Consider the following 19,655-nt stretch of genomic DNA (forward strand, 5'->3'; position numbering starts at 1 on the left):
AAACGGCTGGATTAACTGCAGGTGGAGGATTCGGATGAAGACTCGAGACTTGACCTCAAGGGTTTTTATCTATAACAAACTAGATTCCATTCTTTTTAACTACCATTTAATCGTAACTAATTTAATGTAACTAAGTTTATTTCCTTTAGTTATGATCCTCTGAAATGCTTAAACCATGCTGGGTTACAGATTTAATAAATTAAAATTGACAGCTCTCACTCACACGAAACACCGTATTACACACTACCATTTAATCGTAACTAATTTAATGTAACTAAGTTTATTTCCTTTAGTTATGATCCTCTGAAATGCTTAAACCATGCTGGGTTACAGATTTAATAAATTAAAATTGACAGCTCTCACTCACACGAAACACCATATTACACAGAAATTGCTTCCTGCACCAAATCAGCATATGTGTTTATAAATTCATTTAGTTAAAAAATTCATATATGATTAATTATGCAACAAATTACTAAACCATACTTAATCTTAAACATGTACACACGCACTTACACAATTATAGGTGTTTTAGCATTTAAAGATCATTAACCTATGTGTATTTTCTCTCTAATTTTCTGGGCATTGCAGCGCCGCTACTCTCACGGCAACACCGTCTGATCAAAAAGGCTCATTTCTCAGTGGTCATGAGGATGGAGATTATTCAATGGAAGCCCAAGGCCAAGAACCAGCTTCTCTCCAAGGGCCAAGCCGCCGCCTCCTTGCTCTGAACTTCGACCGGTACGTCTTGACATGTGACACACATCCTTGGGTTTGCAGTGCCAACTGCCAAGGGCAGCTGGGGGCCAGACTGCTGCATGAAGAGTGCATGTGACGACAAACACGCTCAACTGCGGGAAGTGTGGGAAGACATGCAAGTATTTTGAGATCTGTTGCGAGGGTCATTGTGTGAAACTGATGTCCAACAAGAAGCACTGTGGACGCTGCAACAACAACCGCAAGAAAGGGAGTTCCTGTGGGTATGGAATGTGTAGCTACGCATAAAAAAGAAATTAAACCACCTTCAAAGCAACCAAAATCAAACCAGTTATATGCACATGGATTCAGATATTCAACAATTTGCTTGAATTACTAGCAATTCGGATAACATATTAAGAGAATTTCTGTGTGGTTTACCTGTCCGACAAGGAAAAACGATGATACATGCACACAGAAACTTTTTATATTTGTTATCTAAATTGTTAACGATCCAAAAAGCAACATTATTGAAGATCTCCATCCGTTATATAGGTATAGATGACGAAGGTCATTATATCGTAGCTATTTATAAATTTGTGAAATGTGTATATCCAATAGAGGCGAGCCAGCATCAACATTTGATGGGCTTGCCAATGTTTCATTATTCATTCTATTACACATGTAATTAGCAATGATCACTAGATTAATTCATAATGCCTGCTTTAGTATAGATACATTGTCAACATGAAGATTTTCATGCAAATATCGGATCTGGTCAAAGTTACTTTTCTCCGTTTAAGACGTACGGTGTAAAGAGATGGAGATTCCTTTTATGAATTCCTAATATAATTTTGCTTCAAAAAATGACCATGGAGTGATCGGTTGTTATTGTAGAATAAATCATATATTTTCTAAATAACAATCATCATGAATATTTAAACGCTTAATTAACAAAAAATAATTTTCATTAACAGTCATTAATTTTGAGTGTTTGATTTCACTTATCAGTTTTCCAAGACGGATTGTTAACAGTACTTAATTACTTAATTATGATTGTTAAATCATATTTATTAGTTCCTGTTAGATCTCACTCGATTTAATCTTGCAATCCAATTTATTGTTGGCCTTGTAAAATACGTACCTAACCGTCTGATCATATTTATAAACACGATAGGATCCAAATCAAACCATTAAATCACATAAGTACAACTACTAAAAATATAATGAACGGTAATGATTTGACCGTCAGTCATCAATTGTTTTTTACAAGTGCTTATTTAATGTCTGATAATTACCACGTCATCAAGTTATATGGCAATTATATAACAGTATACCAAATAGCATTACTCTATACTAATTATTATAATATAATATATAATTTTTTGAAAATATTTCAAACGAAAAGATAGGCCTAAAAATTAATTAATAGGGTTTAATTCCAATTTTCATACTATGGGTCCGTATGAGTTTGCGATTTCAAAAAATGCGATTTAAAATAACGATTTTAAAATGTGCGATTTGAAAAAAATGATTTTCAAAAACGCAGTTAAGCGTTTAGCAAAATCACAGTTTAGCATTTAAAATCGCAAATTAATCTTTAAAATTCTGCGTTTTCAAAAAAACATCATTTTACCTGCGATTTGAAAAAACAGATTTTCTGCATTTTCAAATCGTTATTTTTAAAAACGCAATTCCCAAACGATTTATGTTCTACTATTTGGTTTAAAATCGTACTTATTGTTTACGAAATCGCAATCCCAAACGCACCCTATACCTTGACCATCGAGCCAATCAAGTTATATAAAAAGTTAGATAGTTAGAAAAATGTATTATTTTAATTTGATATATTTAATTCCCTAAATCTCAAAACAAATTGAGTAGAATTTACAGTAGGTATTATGTGAACTTAATTACTACGTACATAGAAACTGCACATTCTCATTCTAAAACCGTATTTTATATACGCCCTAAGTTTCTGAAGAATTTGTTAGAATTAATATATATTTTCTATATTAGGTTGATACTAAATTAAATATTCTTCCTTAGATTTGATTGCATATTTGTATTCTCCTTACTTTTTCCTTCCCACTTTTGTTTTCTATTTTCAAAACAAAGACATTAACAAATAACCTAAAATACAAAACACTCAAAAAAAAAAAAAAAAAAAAAATTAAAATTGTTTTCACCTTTATATTACATAAGAATATTTTTTCAAAAAAAAAAAAAAATCTCTAAAACACATTAACAAACGGAGCAAATATGCTCCTTAACTATTTTTGTACATTGATTAGCGGAAGATGAAAGTCATAGATAACACTTTATTGTAAAAAATTTGTTTGTATCTATTTAACTATGTAATCTCATGGCATGCGACTATGATTTTGCAAAGCTTTATGTTTTGTGATGTAAAAGTTTTATGTTCGTAATCTTTGAGTAATAAAATATTCATATCTTTTGTTAAAAAAGAAATAGAGCTATCGGTTTTTTTTTTTCTTTTTTGGTGGGGAAATGGGGGACACGAAATAGAAGAAAGGAGTAGTTTTAAGAGGAAATCCAATATTATACACGTACGTGTTATCTCCTTGTCTCCTTGATTGCTGTCATGTGAATTGAGATATATAATTCAAATAAATTTATATGAGAGATCAAACAGGCTCTTAGGAAGTGCTCTTGTAACGGTTTTACCAGCTGGCTTTTCTAGTGGCTTTTGAACAAGAAAATGAAACAGTATTCAACTGGCTTTCTCGTGTCTTTTGAACAAGAAAATGAAACATTCAACTGGCTACGGCAAGACCAGATCGAGTTGCAATTCAAGCCTAACATTCTCACGTACGTTTTTTTTTTTTTTTTTTTTTATAATAATAATATGGATAAATAGGATTTTATTTTTAGACCACTTTGTATCACGAATAAGCCTTTACCAATTAAGCTTAACTACTTGACACTTCAATTTTTATTTGCAATGTTGTAATAATATTATATATGACTGGGCGCCGGCCCATCAGCGGGCAGCCTGCCGTTTGTGTGTGAGTAGAGTAATGTTTGGAACGTTACTACACAACTTAGCATTGCATTAAATTGGTAGACTTGTAATTAGTTTTAGTGTTACTGTATAAACCAGACTGGTATGTTAGTTACATACCAGCTGGCAAGTGAGTTTATTTAGTTAGCAAGTTAGTTTCAGTTTACTATAGTTAAGAGTTAACTGATTCAGTTTTGTAGTTAACTCTTAATGTATATATATACTTAGTCTTGTAAACAGTTTTAATTCATTCAATACAAGGGAAATCATTCTACTTTCGCAGCTCTTCTTTTCTCTCTTCTCTATTCTGTTTTCCATAGTTATTCCTCATCTTCCATATTTGACATGGTATCAGAGCACATGGAAAACCCTAATTCTTCTTCTTCTACTTCCGCAATCATCAATGATTTCTCTGATTCACTGTTTCTCCATCATGGAGACAGTCCGAGTTCCATTCTGGTTTCTCAAGTTCTCAATGGTGAGAACTACAATTCTTGGAGTCGATCGATGCTGATGGCTCTCAATGCCAAGAACAAACTTTGTTTGATCGATGGTTCAATGCCAAAACCGTCTGAATCTTCATCAAATTTCAAGGCCTGGACGAGATGCAATGATATGGTGTTGAGTTGGATCATCAATTCCGTCTCAAAGGAGATTTCAGCCAGTGTAATCTACATCGACAATGCTGAAGCCATGTGGAAAGACCTGAAGGAAAGGTTCTCTCAGGGCAATGGCCCTCGCATCTTCCAGCTTCAGAAGTCGATTGCTGATATTACTCAAGGTTCCAACTCGGTAAGCTCGTATTATACTCATCTTAAAAGTGTTTGGGATGAGCTTTCCAATTATCGTCCTGTTCCTCATTGTTCTTGTGGGCTTTGTATCTGTGGTTGTACTAAGACGATCATGGATTTCTTTCATCAAGAATACATTTACCACTTTCTCATGGGGTTAAATGATTCTTTTTCCAACATCCGTGGCCAAATTTTGTTACTTGAGCCTCTTCCTCCCATCAACAAAGTCTTTTCTTTGATTTTACAAGATGAAAGACAGAGGGAAATTTCTGGAGGGATATCTCAATCCACTCATTTTGGTGATAGTTCGGCTTTGTTAACAAGCAAATCACCTTCTGCCCCTTATGTTCACAATCAGAATGTCAAACAGGCTTCTCGCAAAACTAAACCCATTTGTAGCCATTGTGGTGTGATTGGTCACACGGTTGAAAAATGCTACAAGATTCATGGTTTTCCTCCCGGGTTCAAGTTCACTCGCAACAAGACTGCTGGGTCTTCTTCTTCTTCTGCTAATCAAGTTCAGACCACAGACAGTCCTTCTATGCCTTTTTCTCAAGCCCAAGTTCAACAATTGATGACTTTCATGCACAACATGCAGACCAACTCTTCATCCTCAGCTCTTCAAGCAGGTAGTCTTTCCAATACTACTTCTGACCGCTTGATTCCATCTACTGAAGGTAAACCTTTTTCCTTTGTTCATAGTACTTCATTGATTTTAAACCATAAATACTCTGTTTTTTCTTCATGTCATACTTCTTTTTCACCTCAACCTCATACATGGATCATTGATACTGGAGCTACTGATCATATGATCAACTCCATTTCCCTTTTCACCTCTATCACAGCCACCATTTCCACCAAAGTCAAATTACCTAATGGTCAATTTGCTCTTGTTACCCACATCGGTACAGTTAAAATTTCAGCACACTTAACACTCACTAATGTTTTGTGTGTTCCTTCATTTTCCTTTAATCTTCTTTCAGTTAGCAAGCTTGTTCAAACCTTCAATTTTTGTTTCATTTTCTTTGCTAACTACTGCTTCATACAGAATCTAACATCATGGATGACGATTGGAGTGGGTAGAGAGGCAAATGGACTGTTTTACTTGCTGGAAGAACCTGTTTTATCTTCAACAGCTATGACTTCATTTTCTAATCCTGTACCTTTTTCTTTTTCTGCAAATGTTAAGTCTGTTTCTACAGACCTTTGGCATTATAGGTTGGGACATTTATCCCATTCTAGACTTCAGTTTTTACATTCCAATAATCCACATATTTCATGTGATTTGCTGGACAATCCTTGTACAATTTGCCCTTTGGCTCGTCAAAAACGTTTATCTTTTCCTCACAGTGTTACTTGTTCTTTATCTCCTTTTGATTTAATACATTGTGATATTTGGGGTCCCTTCTCTGTTGGTTCTAGGAATGATCATCATTATTTTCTAACTATAGTCGATGATTATAGTAGATTCACATGGATTCATTTACTTAAATCCAAAGATCAGACCCGAACTTTCATTCAATCTTTTTTTCACTTTGTTGAAACTCAATTTAATTCTAGAATCAAAGTCCTTCGTTCGGATAATGGTCCAGAATTTAACATGAGTGATTTCTATTCTCTCAAAGGGGTTCTACATCAACTTAGTTGTGTAGAATCTCCCCAACAAAATGCTGTAGTTGAAAGAAAACACCAACACCTTCTAAATGTGGCTCGTTCTCTTCGATTTCAAGCTCATCTTCCTCTCAAGTTTTGGGGAGATTGCATTTTAACTGCTGCATACCTTATCAATCGCATTCCTTCACCCAATCTATCAAACACTTCTCCTTATGAGTTGGTTTATGCTAAACCTCCTACATATGATCATCTTAAAGTGTTTGGGTGTCTATGTTATGCATCTACTCTTTCTAGAAATCGACATAAATTTGATCCTAGAGCCAAACCTTGTGTGTTTCTTGGATATCCTTTTCAGCAAAAAGGTTACAAGTTGTTGGATATTCATAATCATTCTGTTTTTATCTCTAGAGATGTTATCTTTCATGAGTCCATCTTTCCTTTTGCTGTTGGTTTACTACATTCATCTTCTGATGGTGTTTTCTTACCCTCTAATTCTCATTTTGTTTTACCACATCCTGTTTCTGATCTTTCAGAAAATCATTCTGATTTTCCTTTCCATTCTACACCTCAAATACCTTTAGAATCTCCCATCCAAACACAATCAGAATCTTCACCATCATATTCTGTGATTCAATCATCACATCCACCTAATTCTGAACCTCATTATTCTATTCCATTATCTGCATCTGATTCAGTTCCTAATTTAGTCCCCAATCCTATTTCTTCATCTCTTCCCCGAAGATCATCTCGTGTTAAACAAAAACCAGGTTACTTACAGCAGTACCATTGTCAACTTGCTTCTCATCATGCTTCATCTTCGGATTCCATGCATTCTGTTTCAGGTAATTTGTATTCCCTTTCTTCCTCTCTTTGTTACAATAAATTGTCTCCTTCATATAAAACCTACTGTTTGCAAGTTTCCTCCACCTATGAACCTCAATTCTTTCACCAAGCCAACAAATTTCAGCATTGGCGTGATGCCATGAATGCTGAAATTGCTGCCCTTGAAGATAACCACACTTGGGTTATAACAGATTTGCCTTCCAATAAAGTTCCAATTGGATGCAAATGGGTTTATAAGGTGAAACTTCAGGCAGATGGGTCTATTGAACGTTATAAAGCCCGCTTAGTTGCTAAAGGTTACACACAATGTGAGGGCTTAGACTATTATGAGACTTTTTCCCCGGTTGCTAAACTCACAACAGTGAGATGTCTACTTGCTCTTGCTGCTGCACAAGGCTGGTTTTTACATCAACTTGATGTTAATAACGCGTTTCTTCATGGGGAACGTAATGAGGAAGTTTATATGAAGTTACCACCGGGATACACTCTTAAGGGGGAGAATAAAGTGTGTAAGCTCACCAAGTCTTTGTATGGCCTTAAGCAGGCTTCACGACAATGGTTTGCCAAATTTTCATCTACATTGATCTCCCATGGTTTTATTCAATCCAAGTCAGATTATTCCTTGTTTACTCGATCACAAGGAACAAGCTTTATTGCTCTTCTTGTCTATGTGGATGACATTGTTTTAGCTAGTAACAATGTTGATGCTATTACTCAACTGATTCAGTTTTTGAACAACCGGTTTAAGCTCAAGGATCTTGGTAATTTAAAATTTTTTCTTGGTTTGGAAATTGCTCGCACTTCTAAGGGTATTTCTCTATGTCAAAGAAAATACACCTTAGAAATCTTGGAGGACAGTGGTATGCTTGCTGCCAAGCCTTCCAAGTTTCCTATGGAAACAAATTTGAAGTTATCTCGGCATAGTGGTGATTCCATTGCAGATCCTGCTAGTTATAGAAGACTTGTTGGAAGACTTCTTTATCTCACTATTACTCGCCCGGATATCTCTTATTCAGTGCAGATTTTGAGCCAATTTATGGATACACCTCGGCAGCCTCATATGGATGCAGCCACTCGTGTTCTTAAATATCTGAAATCTTCTCCTGGCCAAGGTCTCTTTTATCCCTCTACTTCAGTTTCACATCTTAAAGCTTTTTGTGATTCTGATTGGGCTGGATGCCCCGACACAAGACGCTCTATTACTGGTTTTTGTGTCTTCTTGGGGGATTCTTTGATTTCATGGAAGTCAAAGAAACAACACACTGTTTCTCGTTCATCTGCAGAGGCTGAGTATCGGTCCATGGCTGCCACTACTTGTGAGATCACTTGGCTACTGCACTTGCTTCATGATCTTCAGTCTCCTCATCCACAGCCAGCTTTGTTGTTTTGTGATAGCCAAGCAGCCATCCACATTGCTGCCAATCCAGTTTTCCACGAGAGGACCAAACACATCGAGCTAGATTGTCATTTGGTCCGTGATAAGATTCAAGAAAATGTTATCCGCACACTTCATGTGAAGTCTCTTCATCAACTTGCTGATTTGTTTACTAAAGCTCTCGGTTCCAATCTTTTTCACCATTTATTGTCCAAGATGAACATCATTAATATATTTACTGATGCTTCTTCTTGAGGGGGAGTTTTAGTGTTACTGTATAAACCAGACTGGTATGTTAGTTACATACCAGCTGGCAAGTGAGTTTATTTAGTTAGCAAGTTAGTTTCAGTTTACTATAGTTAAGAGTTAACTGATTCAGTTTTGTAGTTAACTCTTAATGTATATATATACTTAGTCTTGTAAACAGTTTTAATTCATTCAATACAAGGGAAATCATTCTACTTTCGCAGCTCTTCTTTTCTCTCTTCTCTATTCTGTTTTCCATAGTTATTCCTCATCTTCCATATTTGACAATTAGAGTTGGCAATTTGTGTTAGTGTGTTGAGTTGACCCACATGTTAATCGATCTGACATGACTTATTTAAATGAGTGAGTGATACATGCAATTCGATTGGCATAACTCGGCCCATTTTGACCTCTATATATATATACAATTTAAATGTTACAAAGACAAAACTAACAACGAACGTACATATTCTAACCTGCACTATTTTCTCTCAATATCCGATAGTACTTAAATACTATACTTGATTGCTAGATCATTAGCGATTGATAAAGTTTAATTATTACATGCATGCTATACAATCAGACTCACAAAGTTTAATGATTACATATTACAAACAGTGTTGTCGAGCTTTACATTCATTTTTAAAAGCTTTATTAAAAATGCCTATATATTAAAAATGCTTATTTAAAAATTTATGAGAATATATCAGACAAAAGTGAGTGAGTGAGAAGTGGCGCCACTGCCTACTGCGATCGACTTTGGAGTACTTTTAGCATTTATTCTTTTAGATTTTTGTTTTTTAATTGTAAAGAATAATTTAATTTAATTTATATTTTGTACGGATTATGCAGGTCAATCACCTATAGGTTAAGCGAGTTGACCCATGATTAACTTGTTTATTAAACAAATTAATTCAGGGCAACCGAAATTGATCCGAACTGGATTATATAAAATCCTAACTCGTTAATATTGTATTTGATTTGTGTCAAATTCACAAATCGTGTAAAAAATTATGAGTTCTGCTTGTAATGACTATATTTGATTCTCCTAATTAATCATTCAATAAAAGTGTGCCTTCGCATGTGAACGAAAAGTGACGATACACACAAAGTCGCACTCTAGATCTCTTTCACTGATTTTCTAAGTGATTTTGCTCTAATATATAGCAAACACCATGGACCACGAGTTGAGAAGAAATTGAACGTAGAGGTGTGAAACAACGTACCGGATAAAGATCGATCCTATAGGTACGTTTTCATGTGTTTCTGACAAATGCAAGACCACCTATATATTTTCAAGCCAATAATTGTTTAAGACACATCGATCGGCCCAAGGAATTGCTTGGTACGTACGTAAGGACTAAGGAGAGGAGCCTCATCACCTGCCTAACCATTACCTTATCTAGATCGAGTACTGCTTCTACACAATTTGCCACCTAATTTTGAGTTTAATTGTGGCCGCGCGTTGAAAATTAGACCATCCCACTCACAGAAGAGGGCATTAGAATAGAATATATGCAATTTATTCTTTTTCAACCAAACACGTTTACCTCCTTCAGCCTCCATTTTTCTCTATAAATACCTCTACTTCCCTCCATTCTTTCCATCAACAGCATTCAAATTCTCTCCATTTTCTTCATCTAAGTCATTCCCAGTTCTTACGTTATACACAAACACACGTACCCACAAGACATGAAGTCCCTGAAGACATTCTTTGTGCTGGCCATTCTCATGGCTTCGGCCATATTTACTCTAGTTTCCGCCACGCCATCTGAAGAAGAATTGTTTCTCATGGCTGAAACCCAAGAGAAAGAAGCAACTTCTCTCCGAGGGACAAGCCGCTTCCTTGCTCAGAAGGACTCCCGGGCCGTCAAGACATGTGACAAGTATCCATTGGTTTGTGATGCCAAGGGCAGCGTGGTGCCACATTGCTGCCAGAAGAAATGCGTTAATGTGACGACAGACAGGCTCAACTGTGGGAGCTGTGGAAAGAAATGTAGCTACTCAAAGATTTGCTGCCAAGGTAAGTGTGTGAGCCCCATGTCCAACGAAAAGCATTGTGGAAGCTGCGGCAACAATTGCAAGAAAGGGGGCTTCTGTGCGTATGGGATGTGCAGCTATGCGTAAAGAGACACCAACTCCAAATCAAGCAATCAGGATCGATTCATTGTGCAGCTATCTAAAGGCGAGCCATCAGTACTATTTGATGGGCTTAACTTGGCCGTTATTTATTTTTCTTTTCGTTGGTTTATGCACTTGGCTATTTATTCATCAGATATCCTTAATTGGTTTGGTGTAAATTTTAAGGTTTTTATATAAAATTTACGTAAGTTTATTCAATAATCTTTGATGGAGCCGGAATCTGTACATGCATGTGCCACTTCCTCGGTGGAGAGGACTTACAAAAAACTCTTCTATATAGCTTCTAGCGGATAAAAAGAGATAATCTAGTGTGTATTTCAAATGAATGAGTGGCGTGCTTGCCTTTCCTTGGATATCCTGATCTTCCCAACTGAAAGACATATATATCTTTATCGCATAGTTCGATATGCCACACGTCGCCCTTTAGTAGGGTGGTGTGTAATGACCTCGTGGGCAGTACGTAGTTCGCCGGTTCTGGCGAGGGAGTATCTCGGTAACCTTTTCTTATTACTGATCAAGCGGCATTTAATCTTTTCAAAATCGTAAATAGCTTCTTTTCACTTTCAAGAGATATATATCATCACCTATAGTATTGTTGTTCTTATGAATTAAGATTAATTGACTCGATACTTTTTTTTTTTAAGGACGGTCAATAAGATAACCATGTTGTATGGGTATTGTCATGGTAAGATCGGCCATAGCCTCATAATCCACTTTTGCAAATATAATGAAACAAATTTAAATATACCATAATACCATTTTGATAGAGCTTCATGACCAGAAATCTCGACGTCACAGTCCTGTTGACATATTTATAGCCTTAGAAATCGCTTGGAATATGAAGTTATTGACAAATTGATCGATCTATCAGTCCATAATTGATAAGCTAATTTTTTTAATTAATTACTTTACAAATTATGAATTGCCATGTTATTTTGTAAAGGATTTTGTAGTAAATTCGAGGAGGGATCCCCACCAACAAAATTATTTTCTATACCAATTGTAATTTTATTTCAGTGTATATATACTTCACAGAGAAAAAATTAGAGTAGGGAGTTGAACCTTAGAACTACCCTATTGAATCCTTAATTGGCATCAAGTGACAAGATTCCATATTTGGAGGGCCGTACTAATCATATATGGTGTATTAGCTAGCTTCACTCAACTTTTGTGTAATTTCTTCCCCGCCCGGCCGGCTGGCCACCTAATCACGTATGTTGCCTGAACATTATTTGTTAAATATATGATCACAACAGCTCCTTCAGAAAATTTCAAACGAGCTAGAATTAATTATTTATATATATAATTTTTGCTACAGGTATCAGAGGCACATGTAAGACCCTAATCGAAAAGCTTAACTATTTTGATGCCCATGTCGTGGGCAGTTAACTACACTAGGTGAGTATCGTTGTGGGCATCAAAATCCGTTGTTTTAAGATTTTTTTTTTTTCCATTTTAGGAAAATATCTTAATTTGCAATTTAGAAGGGATTTTGTTGCCATATTTTTGGCAGATTCCCTTGTTTAATTTGATTCGTAGTTTGATTTTGTTCTAGGATTAAAAATTTCCGTCCCCGATGGGTAGCTCAATCGGCTAGGGACCACGCCTCATGAAGCGAAGGTCACTAATTCGAATCTCCTTCCCCTTCTTGTGTGGACATGTCAAAAAAAAAAAAAAAAAAAAAAAGAATTAAAATTTTCCATTGTTGATCATCTATATCCTGCATCAGGTGATCATCTATTTGTGAAATTTAATTTGTACCATGAAATGATTAACTCCTCTATATTTTACTTAAAATTGAGAGAACCTTTTATTATTATTATTATTATTATAAATTTCCTACAATATGGGCGGTAAGAATTCTTCATACAGAGTCTCTAAAAATGTCATGTACCATTTGAGCATATGAGAATCATATTTTTTTTTTCACTAATGCTATTAAAAAAACATGTGAAAAAAATATATTGTTAAAAAAATATGCGTTTATTAGATGTTAAAAGACACACAACACTTTTAGAAATTGAATTTTAGAGATTTTCCTATAATCTAATTTGTATGAAATTTATATTTATATTTTTAATTTGAATTGGGGCCAGGAAAGGAATTCAGTCGGTAGAATTTAGTATTGACCTTCCTCCATATATATATATATATATATTAAATAGAATTTTGTTTTGGATCAGATGAGCGTTGTGGCTTGAGCCAAAATGTTGGTATATGCCGTATATATGGGAGTCCATCTTGATTACATTGCCTAATTAATGTGGCAGGCCTTTCAGAATTTCCTCCTTTAATATTCCAATAAAAAAAACTTTAGTTTATTGGTTTAATTCTTTTGGATCTGCATATCTTATTGGTCAAGTAGTTAGATGTTGCCTTGACCAAAAATATTATTTAAAATTGACATAATTTATGTCTTGATTTTGGGGTATGTCAACTGCGTTTTTGTTTTAATTTTTCCCTAATTAGAGGCCCCATAGTGAAGCAAAAAAAAAAAAAAAAGTATCTACATAAGCTCCCACGTCCCCGGCCATCTCCATATATTCCAGAATTAATAGATACACTTGTTATTTCCAGTCTCTCACACACACATACATACATACGTACGTACGTATGTATGTATGTATGTATCCAGGGAATACAAGCTGATCATAAAGTATTCTATAATATCTGTACATCGGGTGTTAATTAAGGCAACTCTCCACAATCAGCTCCACCTGGCCTTTGGAGTTGCCTTGACATCGATCGAGCAAGTCAACCAATTAAACTAATTAAGCTCGTGCAACCACGTCTTTAATTGTGTTTTTCCCAAATCTTTGCCACAAAAAATCAACTCCTAAATCGTGGGAAGCACCTTCGATCTCATCACCGCCTATTTAATCCTCTCTTCATCTCCTGCTGTTGCATATCTCACCCCACCCACAAGCTAAGCCAGCCATGGCCGCCCTAGCCCCTCTCCCAATATTAGTGCTTACATGTTTTCTAGCATGCTTTGCTTCAACCTCGGCGGCAGCCTATTACACCCCAGCAACATGGAGTACTCCTTATGCCCCCGGCACTCCTAAGCCCATTTTGAACGCAATAGACTCGTGCTGGCGCACGAAATCGAACTGGGCGGCCAACCGCCGTGCTTTGGCAGATTGCGCGGTGGGGTTCGGCAAAGATGCAATAGGAGGAAAATATGGGAAGATATATGTGGTTACCACGCCCTACGATGACGCAGTAAACCCCAAACCAGGCACGCTTCGATATGGTGTAATCCAAACGCAGCCACTGTGGATCGTTTTCGCCAAGGACATGGTTATCAAACTCAAGAACGAGCTTATTATGAACAGTTTCAAGACCATTGATGGTAGAGGGGCTAAAGTGGAGATTGCGTACGGGCCATGCATCACGGTGCAACGCGTAAGCCATGTTATTATACATGGGATCAGCATTCATGACTGTAAGCCGGGGAAGTCTGGCCTCGTTAGGAGCAGCCCGACCCATGTCGGGCGTCGTGGAGGCTCAGATGGAGATGGCATTTCTGTGTTTGCATCCTCGAATGTTTGGATTGACCATTGCTTTCTCGCCCGTTGCGCGGATGGCCTCATTGATGTCGTCCATGCTTCAACTGCCATCACCATCTCTAACAACTATTTCTCCCAGCACGATAAGGTAAGCACCCATTAACGTTTTCCTTCGTTCGTCATTCTTTTCTGTAATTAATTTGAGCTAAATTGCATGCCAGTCTCCCTGATCACGATCGAGTAGGTCTAGGCTCCCGTTTAATGAATAGGGCTTTTATAATAAATGTAATTTTAACTTTTAAATATGAGATGGAGCTGTGTAAAAAAAAAATGGTACGTAATCTTCACTGCACCCCCGTTTCATAAAAAAAAAAATGTTGCTTAAAACGTGATATGTCAACCGGTGTGAAATGAGTGTGATAAATAGATGTAAAGAGTACGTAACATTACTTTTACTTTTATATATTAAATGAACACAAGTTATCTCAAAATCTTAAACAGATATATAGAAAAGAATAAATTGAATTATTTAATTAATACTTTAATATTCTCCATCAATAATTAAAATATTTGTCTAGAAATTGGAGATGAACTGTGGAGTCAAGGTTTAAATTCATAATCTATTGCTGTGTTATCATGTTAAAAATTAAGGGCTATTTTTTACTGACACATCATCCCAGTTGTATGACAGTCATATAGTAGTATATTAAATTGCATTAATACTTTTTATTTACTATATTCTAACACTTCTCATTAATAAGTGAGGCCCAACATTTAAAATATTTAATTGAAATTTGAGGTAAATTACAAAGACAAGTTCGAACTCGATCAAGATCTTTGCTATGATACAATGATACCATATTAAATTACAAATTATCCCAAAAGCTTAAACTAATAAAAAATAATAAATTTAATCATTTAATTAATATTCTAACCGTCATCACCATTAATTTATTTTTCAGATTAGTTGATGTGTAACTAACAAATTGAGCAAGTAATTGTGTGTACAGGTGATGCTGCTTGGACACAACGACGCATATAGTGAAGATAAAGTTATGAGAGTCACAATAGTCTTTAACCGTTTTGGTGCTGGCCTTGTTGAGAGGATGCCCAGGTGAGCTAGCTAGGGAGGCTGATGATGACCAATTTCTAATCATTTCCAATGCCAGCTGGAAATTAATATTGAAGAAATCTATATAATAAGAAATGCAAAAATAAGAAAGAGAAATGAACACAAGAAATTACGGGTGGTTCGGTTTACACACTTCGTCCACCAGTACGAATTAGCCCTAAAGACTATATTGTGCTCGATCATTGACTTATTTGTCTACAATACAAAGATCTCAATTTATAGGGTTTAGAGTAAATATATTATTTGATTACAATTAACCCTAAATAAAAAATATTATAATGTTAACCAAATATGGAATATATGGAAAATATTTTCCATATATTCTAACATCTCCCTCAAACTCAAGGTTTCAGGATCTTCCACTTTGATTTTGAGGGGATGTTAGAATATACGGAAAGTATATTATATTTTCCGTATATTCCATTTTGGTTGATATTGTAATATTCTCTATTTACGAGTTAATTGCTTTCAAATACTGAGATTGTAATCAAATCATGGGTATTTGATTACCTTATTTGTATTTACTCTAAACCCTATAAATAAGGATCTTTATATTGTAGACAAATAAGTCAACGAGGACAATGTAGTCTTTAGGGCTAATTCTAGTAGTGCAAGTAAATATCTAACACCGAATAACCCGCGCGTAATTCCTTATGTTTTTGTCTTTCTATTATTTTTACACTTATTATTCTATTTTAGATTTCTTCAAATATTATTCTCATATTAATCAGGTGAATTAATATTGCAGGGTCAGGTTTGGATATGCCCATGTCGCCAACAATAAGTATGAACAGTGGAGTATGTATGCCATCGGCGGCAGTGCTGATCCAACCATCTTCAGCGAAGGAAACTACTTTATAGCTCCTAACAAGGACTCCAACAAACAGGTGCCAAAATCAACAAATTGTTCCTCTTTTTCTTTTTTCTTTTTTTCTTTTTTAATATACTTTAGTCTCATGAACTAACATTGATTTTTTACTTAGCTTTATCAACTGACAAGTTTAACACTTAGTACGAAAATCAAATTTACAAAAAATCAAATTTGACCAAAATTTTATGAAAACACCTTCATTTTGACCATTGAAAAACTAAAATTACCATTTGTAATTATTAATAAGTAGAAAGACGACTAATTTTTATATCTTCTACTGCAAATTTGATTAATTAGCTTTAGATTTTCATAAGGCATTTGTTGCATGATAGGTTACGAAGAGAGAGTACCCAAACAAGCAGGGAAACTGGCATAATTGGAAATGGAGGTCTTCTAGGGATGTATTTGTGAATGGAGCTTATTTTGTTCAATCTGGGTGGGGAAGTTGCGCTCCATATTACTCTCAAACTCAATCATTTGCAGTTGCTCATGGAGTGATGGTGCCTGCTCTCACTTCCAAGGCTGGCACTCTCACTTGTGTTGCTGGTAAAGCGTGTTGATTTGCCTACTTACAACTATACAAGCTTAAAGCTTCTTTCTTTTTTTTACGACTCTTTTCTTCCTTCTTTTCCTCCCTGAAGTGATATATATATATACACAACTTGCTTCTTCTTGGAAGCATGTTTGCACTCGAGAGTACGTAGTTGGAAGGAAACTTCAATCCAAGGGCTTGTAATAAATCTTAAATATCATTTTGGAGATTATCCAAATTGAGTTTATTATATATGGTACTCATGCATGTTACAGTATATATGTTGGGTGATGCTGAACATAACTGAAATTGAAGAATATAAAGGAAATTATTCATGAAGAGGAAAACCCTAGCTGCCCGAAAAGAAAAAAAGAATAACTTTGATTGAAATTTAATTATTACTTCAAAAATGAATTAAAAAATAACACTGATCATAGATCATGTCTTTATAAATGCTAAGTTTTGAATGATCTTCAAGTAAAATACTTGGAGAAAAATAAAAATAAAATAAAAAATAAAAATCCTAAAACTTGGAGGTTTAATACCAAAATATTATTGGTGATGATATATATGGCCTTCTATGGGTAAAGAAGACACCAACTCCAAATTAAGCAATCAGGATCGATTCATTGTCCAGCTATCTAAAGGCGAGCCATCACTATTTGATGGGCTTAATTTGCCCGTTATTTATTATTCTTTTCGTTGGTTTATGTACTTAGCTATTTATTCATTAGATATTCTTAATTGGTTTGGTGCAAGTTTTAAGGTTTTTATATAAAATTCATGTAAGTTTATTCATTAATCTTTGATGAAGCTGGAATTTGTACATGCATGTGCCACTTCCTCGGCGGAGAGTACGTGCAAACACTGAGAAATAAAGCTTTAAAAGCATGTCGAGTGAGTTGACATGGAATACTTTTGATGCTTAAAGTAGTAAGAAACTTAAAAACTCTTCCAGCTTCTAGCGGAGAAAAAGAGATAGTCTAGTGCATGTGTGTTTCAAATGAATGAGTGGCGTACGTGCCTACCTTTCCTTGTATATTCTGCTCTTCCCGACTGAAGGCCATATATATCTTTATCTCATATATAGTTTGATTTGCCACACATTGCCCTTTAGTAGGGTGGTGTGTAATGACCTCGTGAGCGGTAGTTCACTGGCTCTGGCGAGGGAGTATCTCGGTAACCTCCTCTTGTTACTGGTCAAGCTGCATTTAATCTTTTCATGATCGTAAATAGCTTCTTTTCAGTTTCTGGAGATATATATATATCATCACCAATAACATTGCTGTTCTTATGAATTAAGGTTAATTGACTCGATACTGTTTTTATTTTTAGGACGGTCAATAAGATAACCATGTTGTATGGTTGTTGTCATGGTAAGATCGGCCATGGCCTCATAATCTACTTTTGCAAATAATGAAACAAATTTAGATATACCATAGTACCGGAAATATGTGAATTTTTTGTAATGACCATTTTGATAGAACGTCATGGCTGGAAATCTTGACGTCACATGAAGAGCCCTATTGACATATTTATAGCCTTAGAAATTGCTTGGAATACTACAAAGTTATTGACAAATTGATTTATCAGTCCATAATTGATACTTGATAGTGTCAATTGGATTGAATACCTCTCTTTTTGAGGGTTCTTGTATTATATAGAAAAGAAAACCATAATTACAATGCTGAATATCAGCAATTACAACAAATAAGAAACCAAATAACGCAACTATAATCAACCTAATAAGGCAACTATAATTACAGAGTATCTACTAATATAATTAAAGCTAAATATATACGGTATCAAATATATGCTAGCTGTTATTTATTTGACTAACATCCCCTCCTCAAATTGATGCTGATTGATCAAGAAGCATCAATTTGCCGACAAGAAACTGATAGCTCTGTCCTGTCTTGGCCTTTGTGAAGACGTCAGCTGTGACGTCACACATCGCCTGGGAATGAGGATGTGCTTATATATATAAATGCATCATTTATGACACAACGCGTTTTAAAGCCGTGATGGTTATGAACCTATTAGAACTCCGCAGTTAAGCGTACTTCTGCGAGAGCAGGAAGTCTAGTTTGGAGAGCCAAAAGCGGACAATATTATGTCATTGGGGGTGGGTCGTTACAAATAGTATCAGAGCCATTGCCCAGCCTGAGATGGTGGGAGCGTGCACAAGCCAATGAGGGACGCCAGTGTGGACGTTGGGTCCAAAGAGGGGGTGATTGTGACGTCCCACATCGCCTAGGAATGAGGATGTGCTTATATGTATAAATGCACAATTTATGACACAACGTGTTTTAAAGCCGTGATGGTTATGAACCTATCAGAACTCCGCAGTTAAGCGTGCTCCTGAAAGAGCAATCCTAGGATGGGTGACCTCCTGGAAAGTTTGATTTGAAGAGCCAAAAGCGGACAATATTGTGTCATTGGGGGTGTGTCGTTACATCAACAATCTGGAGATTAGTAGAAACATAAGGAAAAGATATAACACAAATGTCCATGGCTTGCCGAATAGAATGATAGTCTACTTCAATATGCTTAGTATGCTCATGATAAACAGGATTAGCAGTGATTTGAATGGCACTAGTATTATCAGCATGAAGAGGAGTACAATCAGATTGAGAAAAACCAAGCTGATCAGCCAGAAGCCCACGAAACCAAATAATCTTTGAGCAAGCAGCATTCATTGCCCGGTATTCAGATTTAGTAGAGGATTTAGAAACGCAAGCTTGCTTCTAACTATTCCAATAGATCAAAGAATCACCAAGAAACATGGGCCAACCTGTAACGGACCGCCAAGTATCAGGACATTTGGTCCAATCAGCAACACTACAAGCAACAAGGCAAAGTAGAGAGCGAGTCGGAAA

At 35.7% G+C, this 19,655-nt stretch overlaps 2 protein-coding genes across 2 annotated transcripts; both read left to right on the forward strand.

Annotated features, from left to right (window-relative positions):
* The first annotated feature begins 10,212 nt into the window (after positions 1 to 10,212).
* LOC133869780 (stigma-specific STIG1-like protein 3) lies at positions 10,213 to 10,933 on the forward strand. Its single transcript, XM_062306851.1, has one exon. It carries the CDS (start codon positions 10,283 to 10,285, stop codon positions 10,715 to 10,717), a length of 435 nt encoding a protein of 144 aa, XP_062162835.1. The 5' UTR covers positions 10,213 to 10,282; the 3' UTR covers positions 10,718 to 10,933.
* Positions 10,934 to 13,628: 2,695 nt separating this feature from the next.
* LOC133867773 (putative pectate lyase 2) lies at positions 13,629 to 17,053 on the forward strand. Its single transcript, XM_062304533.1, has 4 exons — positions 13,629 to 14,389; positions 15,252 to 15,355; positions 16,122 to 16,260; positions 16,577 to 17,053. The coding sequence occupies exons 1-4, from the start codon at positions 13,670 to 13,672 to the stop codon at positions 16,802 to 16,804; spliced, it is 1,191 nt and encodes a 396-aa protein (XP_062160517.1). The 5' UTR covers positions 13,629 to 13,669; the 3' UTR covers positions 16,805 to 17,053.
* The last annotated feature ends 2,602 nt before the right edge of the window (positions 17,054 to 19,655 follow it).

The sequence above is a fragment of the Alnus glutinosa genome, chromosome 5, assembly GCF_958979055.1.
Source record: "Alnus glutinosa chromosome 5, dhAlnGlut1.1, whole genome shotgun sequence".
In the NCBI taxonomy this organism is placed as follows: domain Eukaryota; kingdom Viridiplantae; phylum Streptophyta; class Magnoliopsida; order Fagales; family Betulaceae; genus Alnus; species Alnus glutinosa.

Coding starts and splice junctions, on each gene's coding strand:
- LOC133869780 (XM_062306851.1), top strand. CDS start 10,283: ATGAAGTCCCTGAAGACATTCTTTGTGCTGGCCATTCTCATGGCTTCG.
- LOC133867773 (XM_062304533.1), top strand. CDS start 13,670: ATGGCCGCCCTAGCCCCTCTCCCAATATTAGTGCTTACATGTTTTCTA. Junction 14,390..15,251: donor ATTTCTCCCAGCACGATAAG/GTAAGCACCCAT, acceptor TTGTGTGTACAG/GTGATGCTGCTTGGACACAA. Junction 15,356..16,121: donor CTTGTTGAGAGGATGCCCAG/GTGAGCTAGCTA, acceptor TTAATATTGCAG/GGTCAGGTTTGGATATGCCC.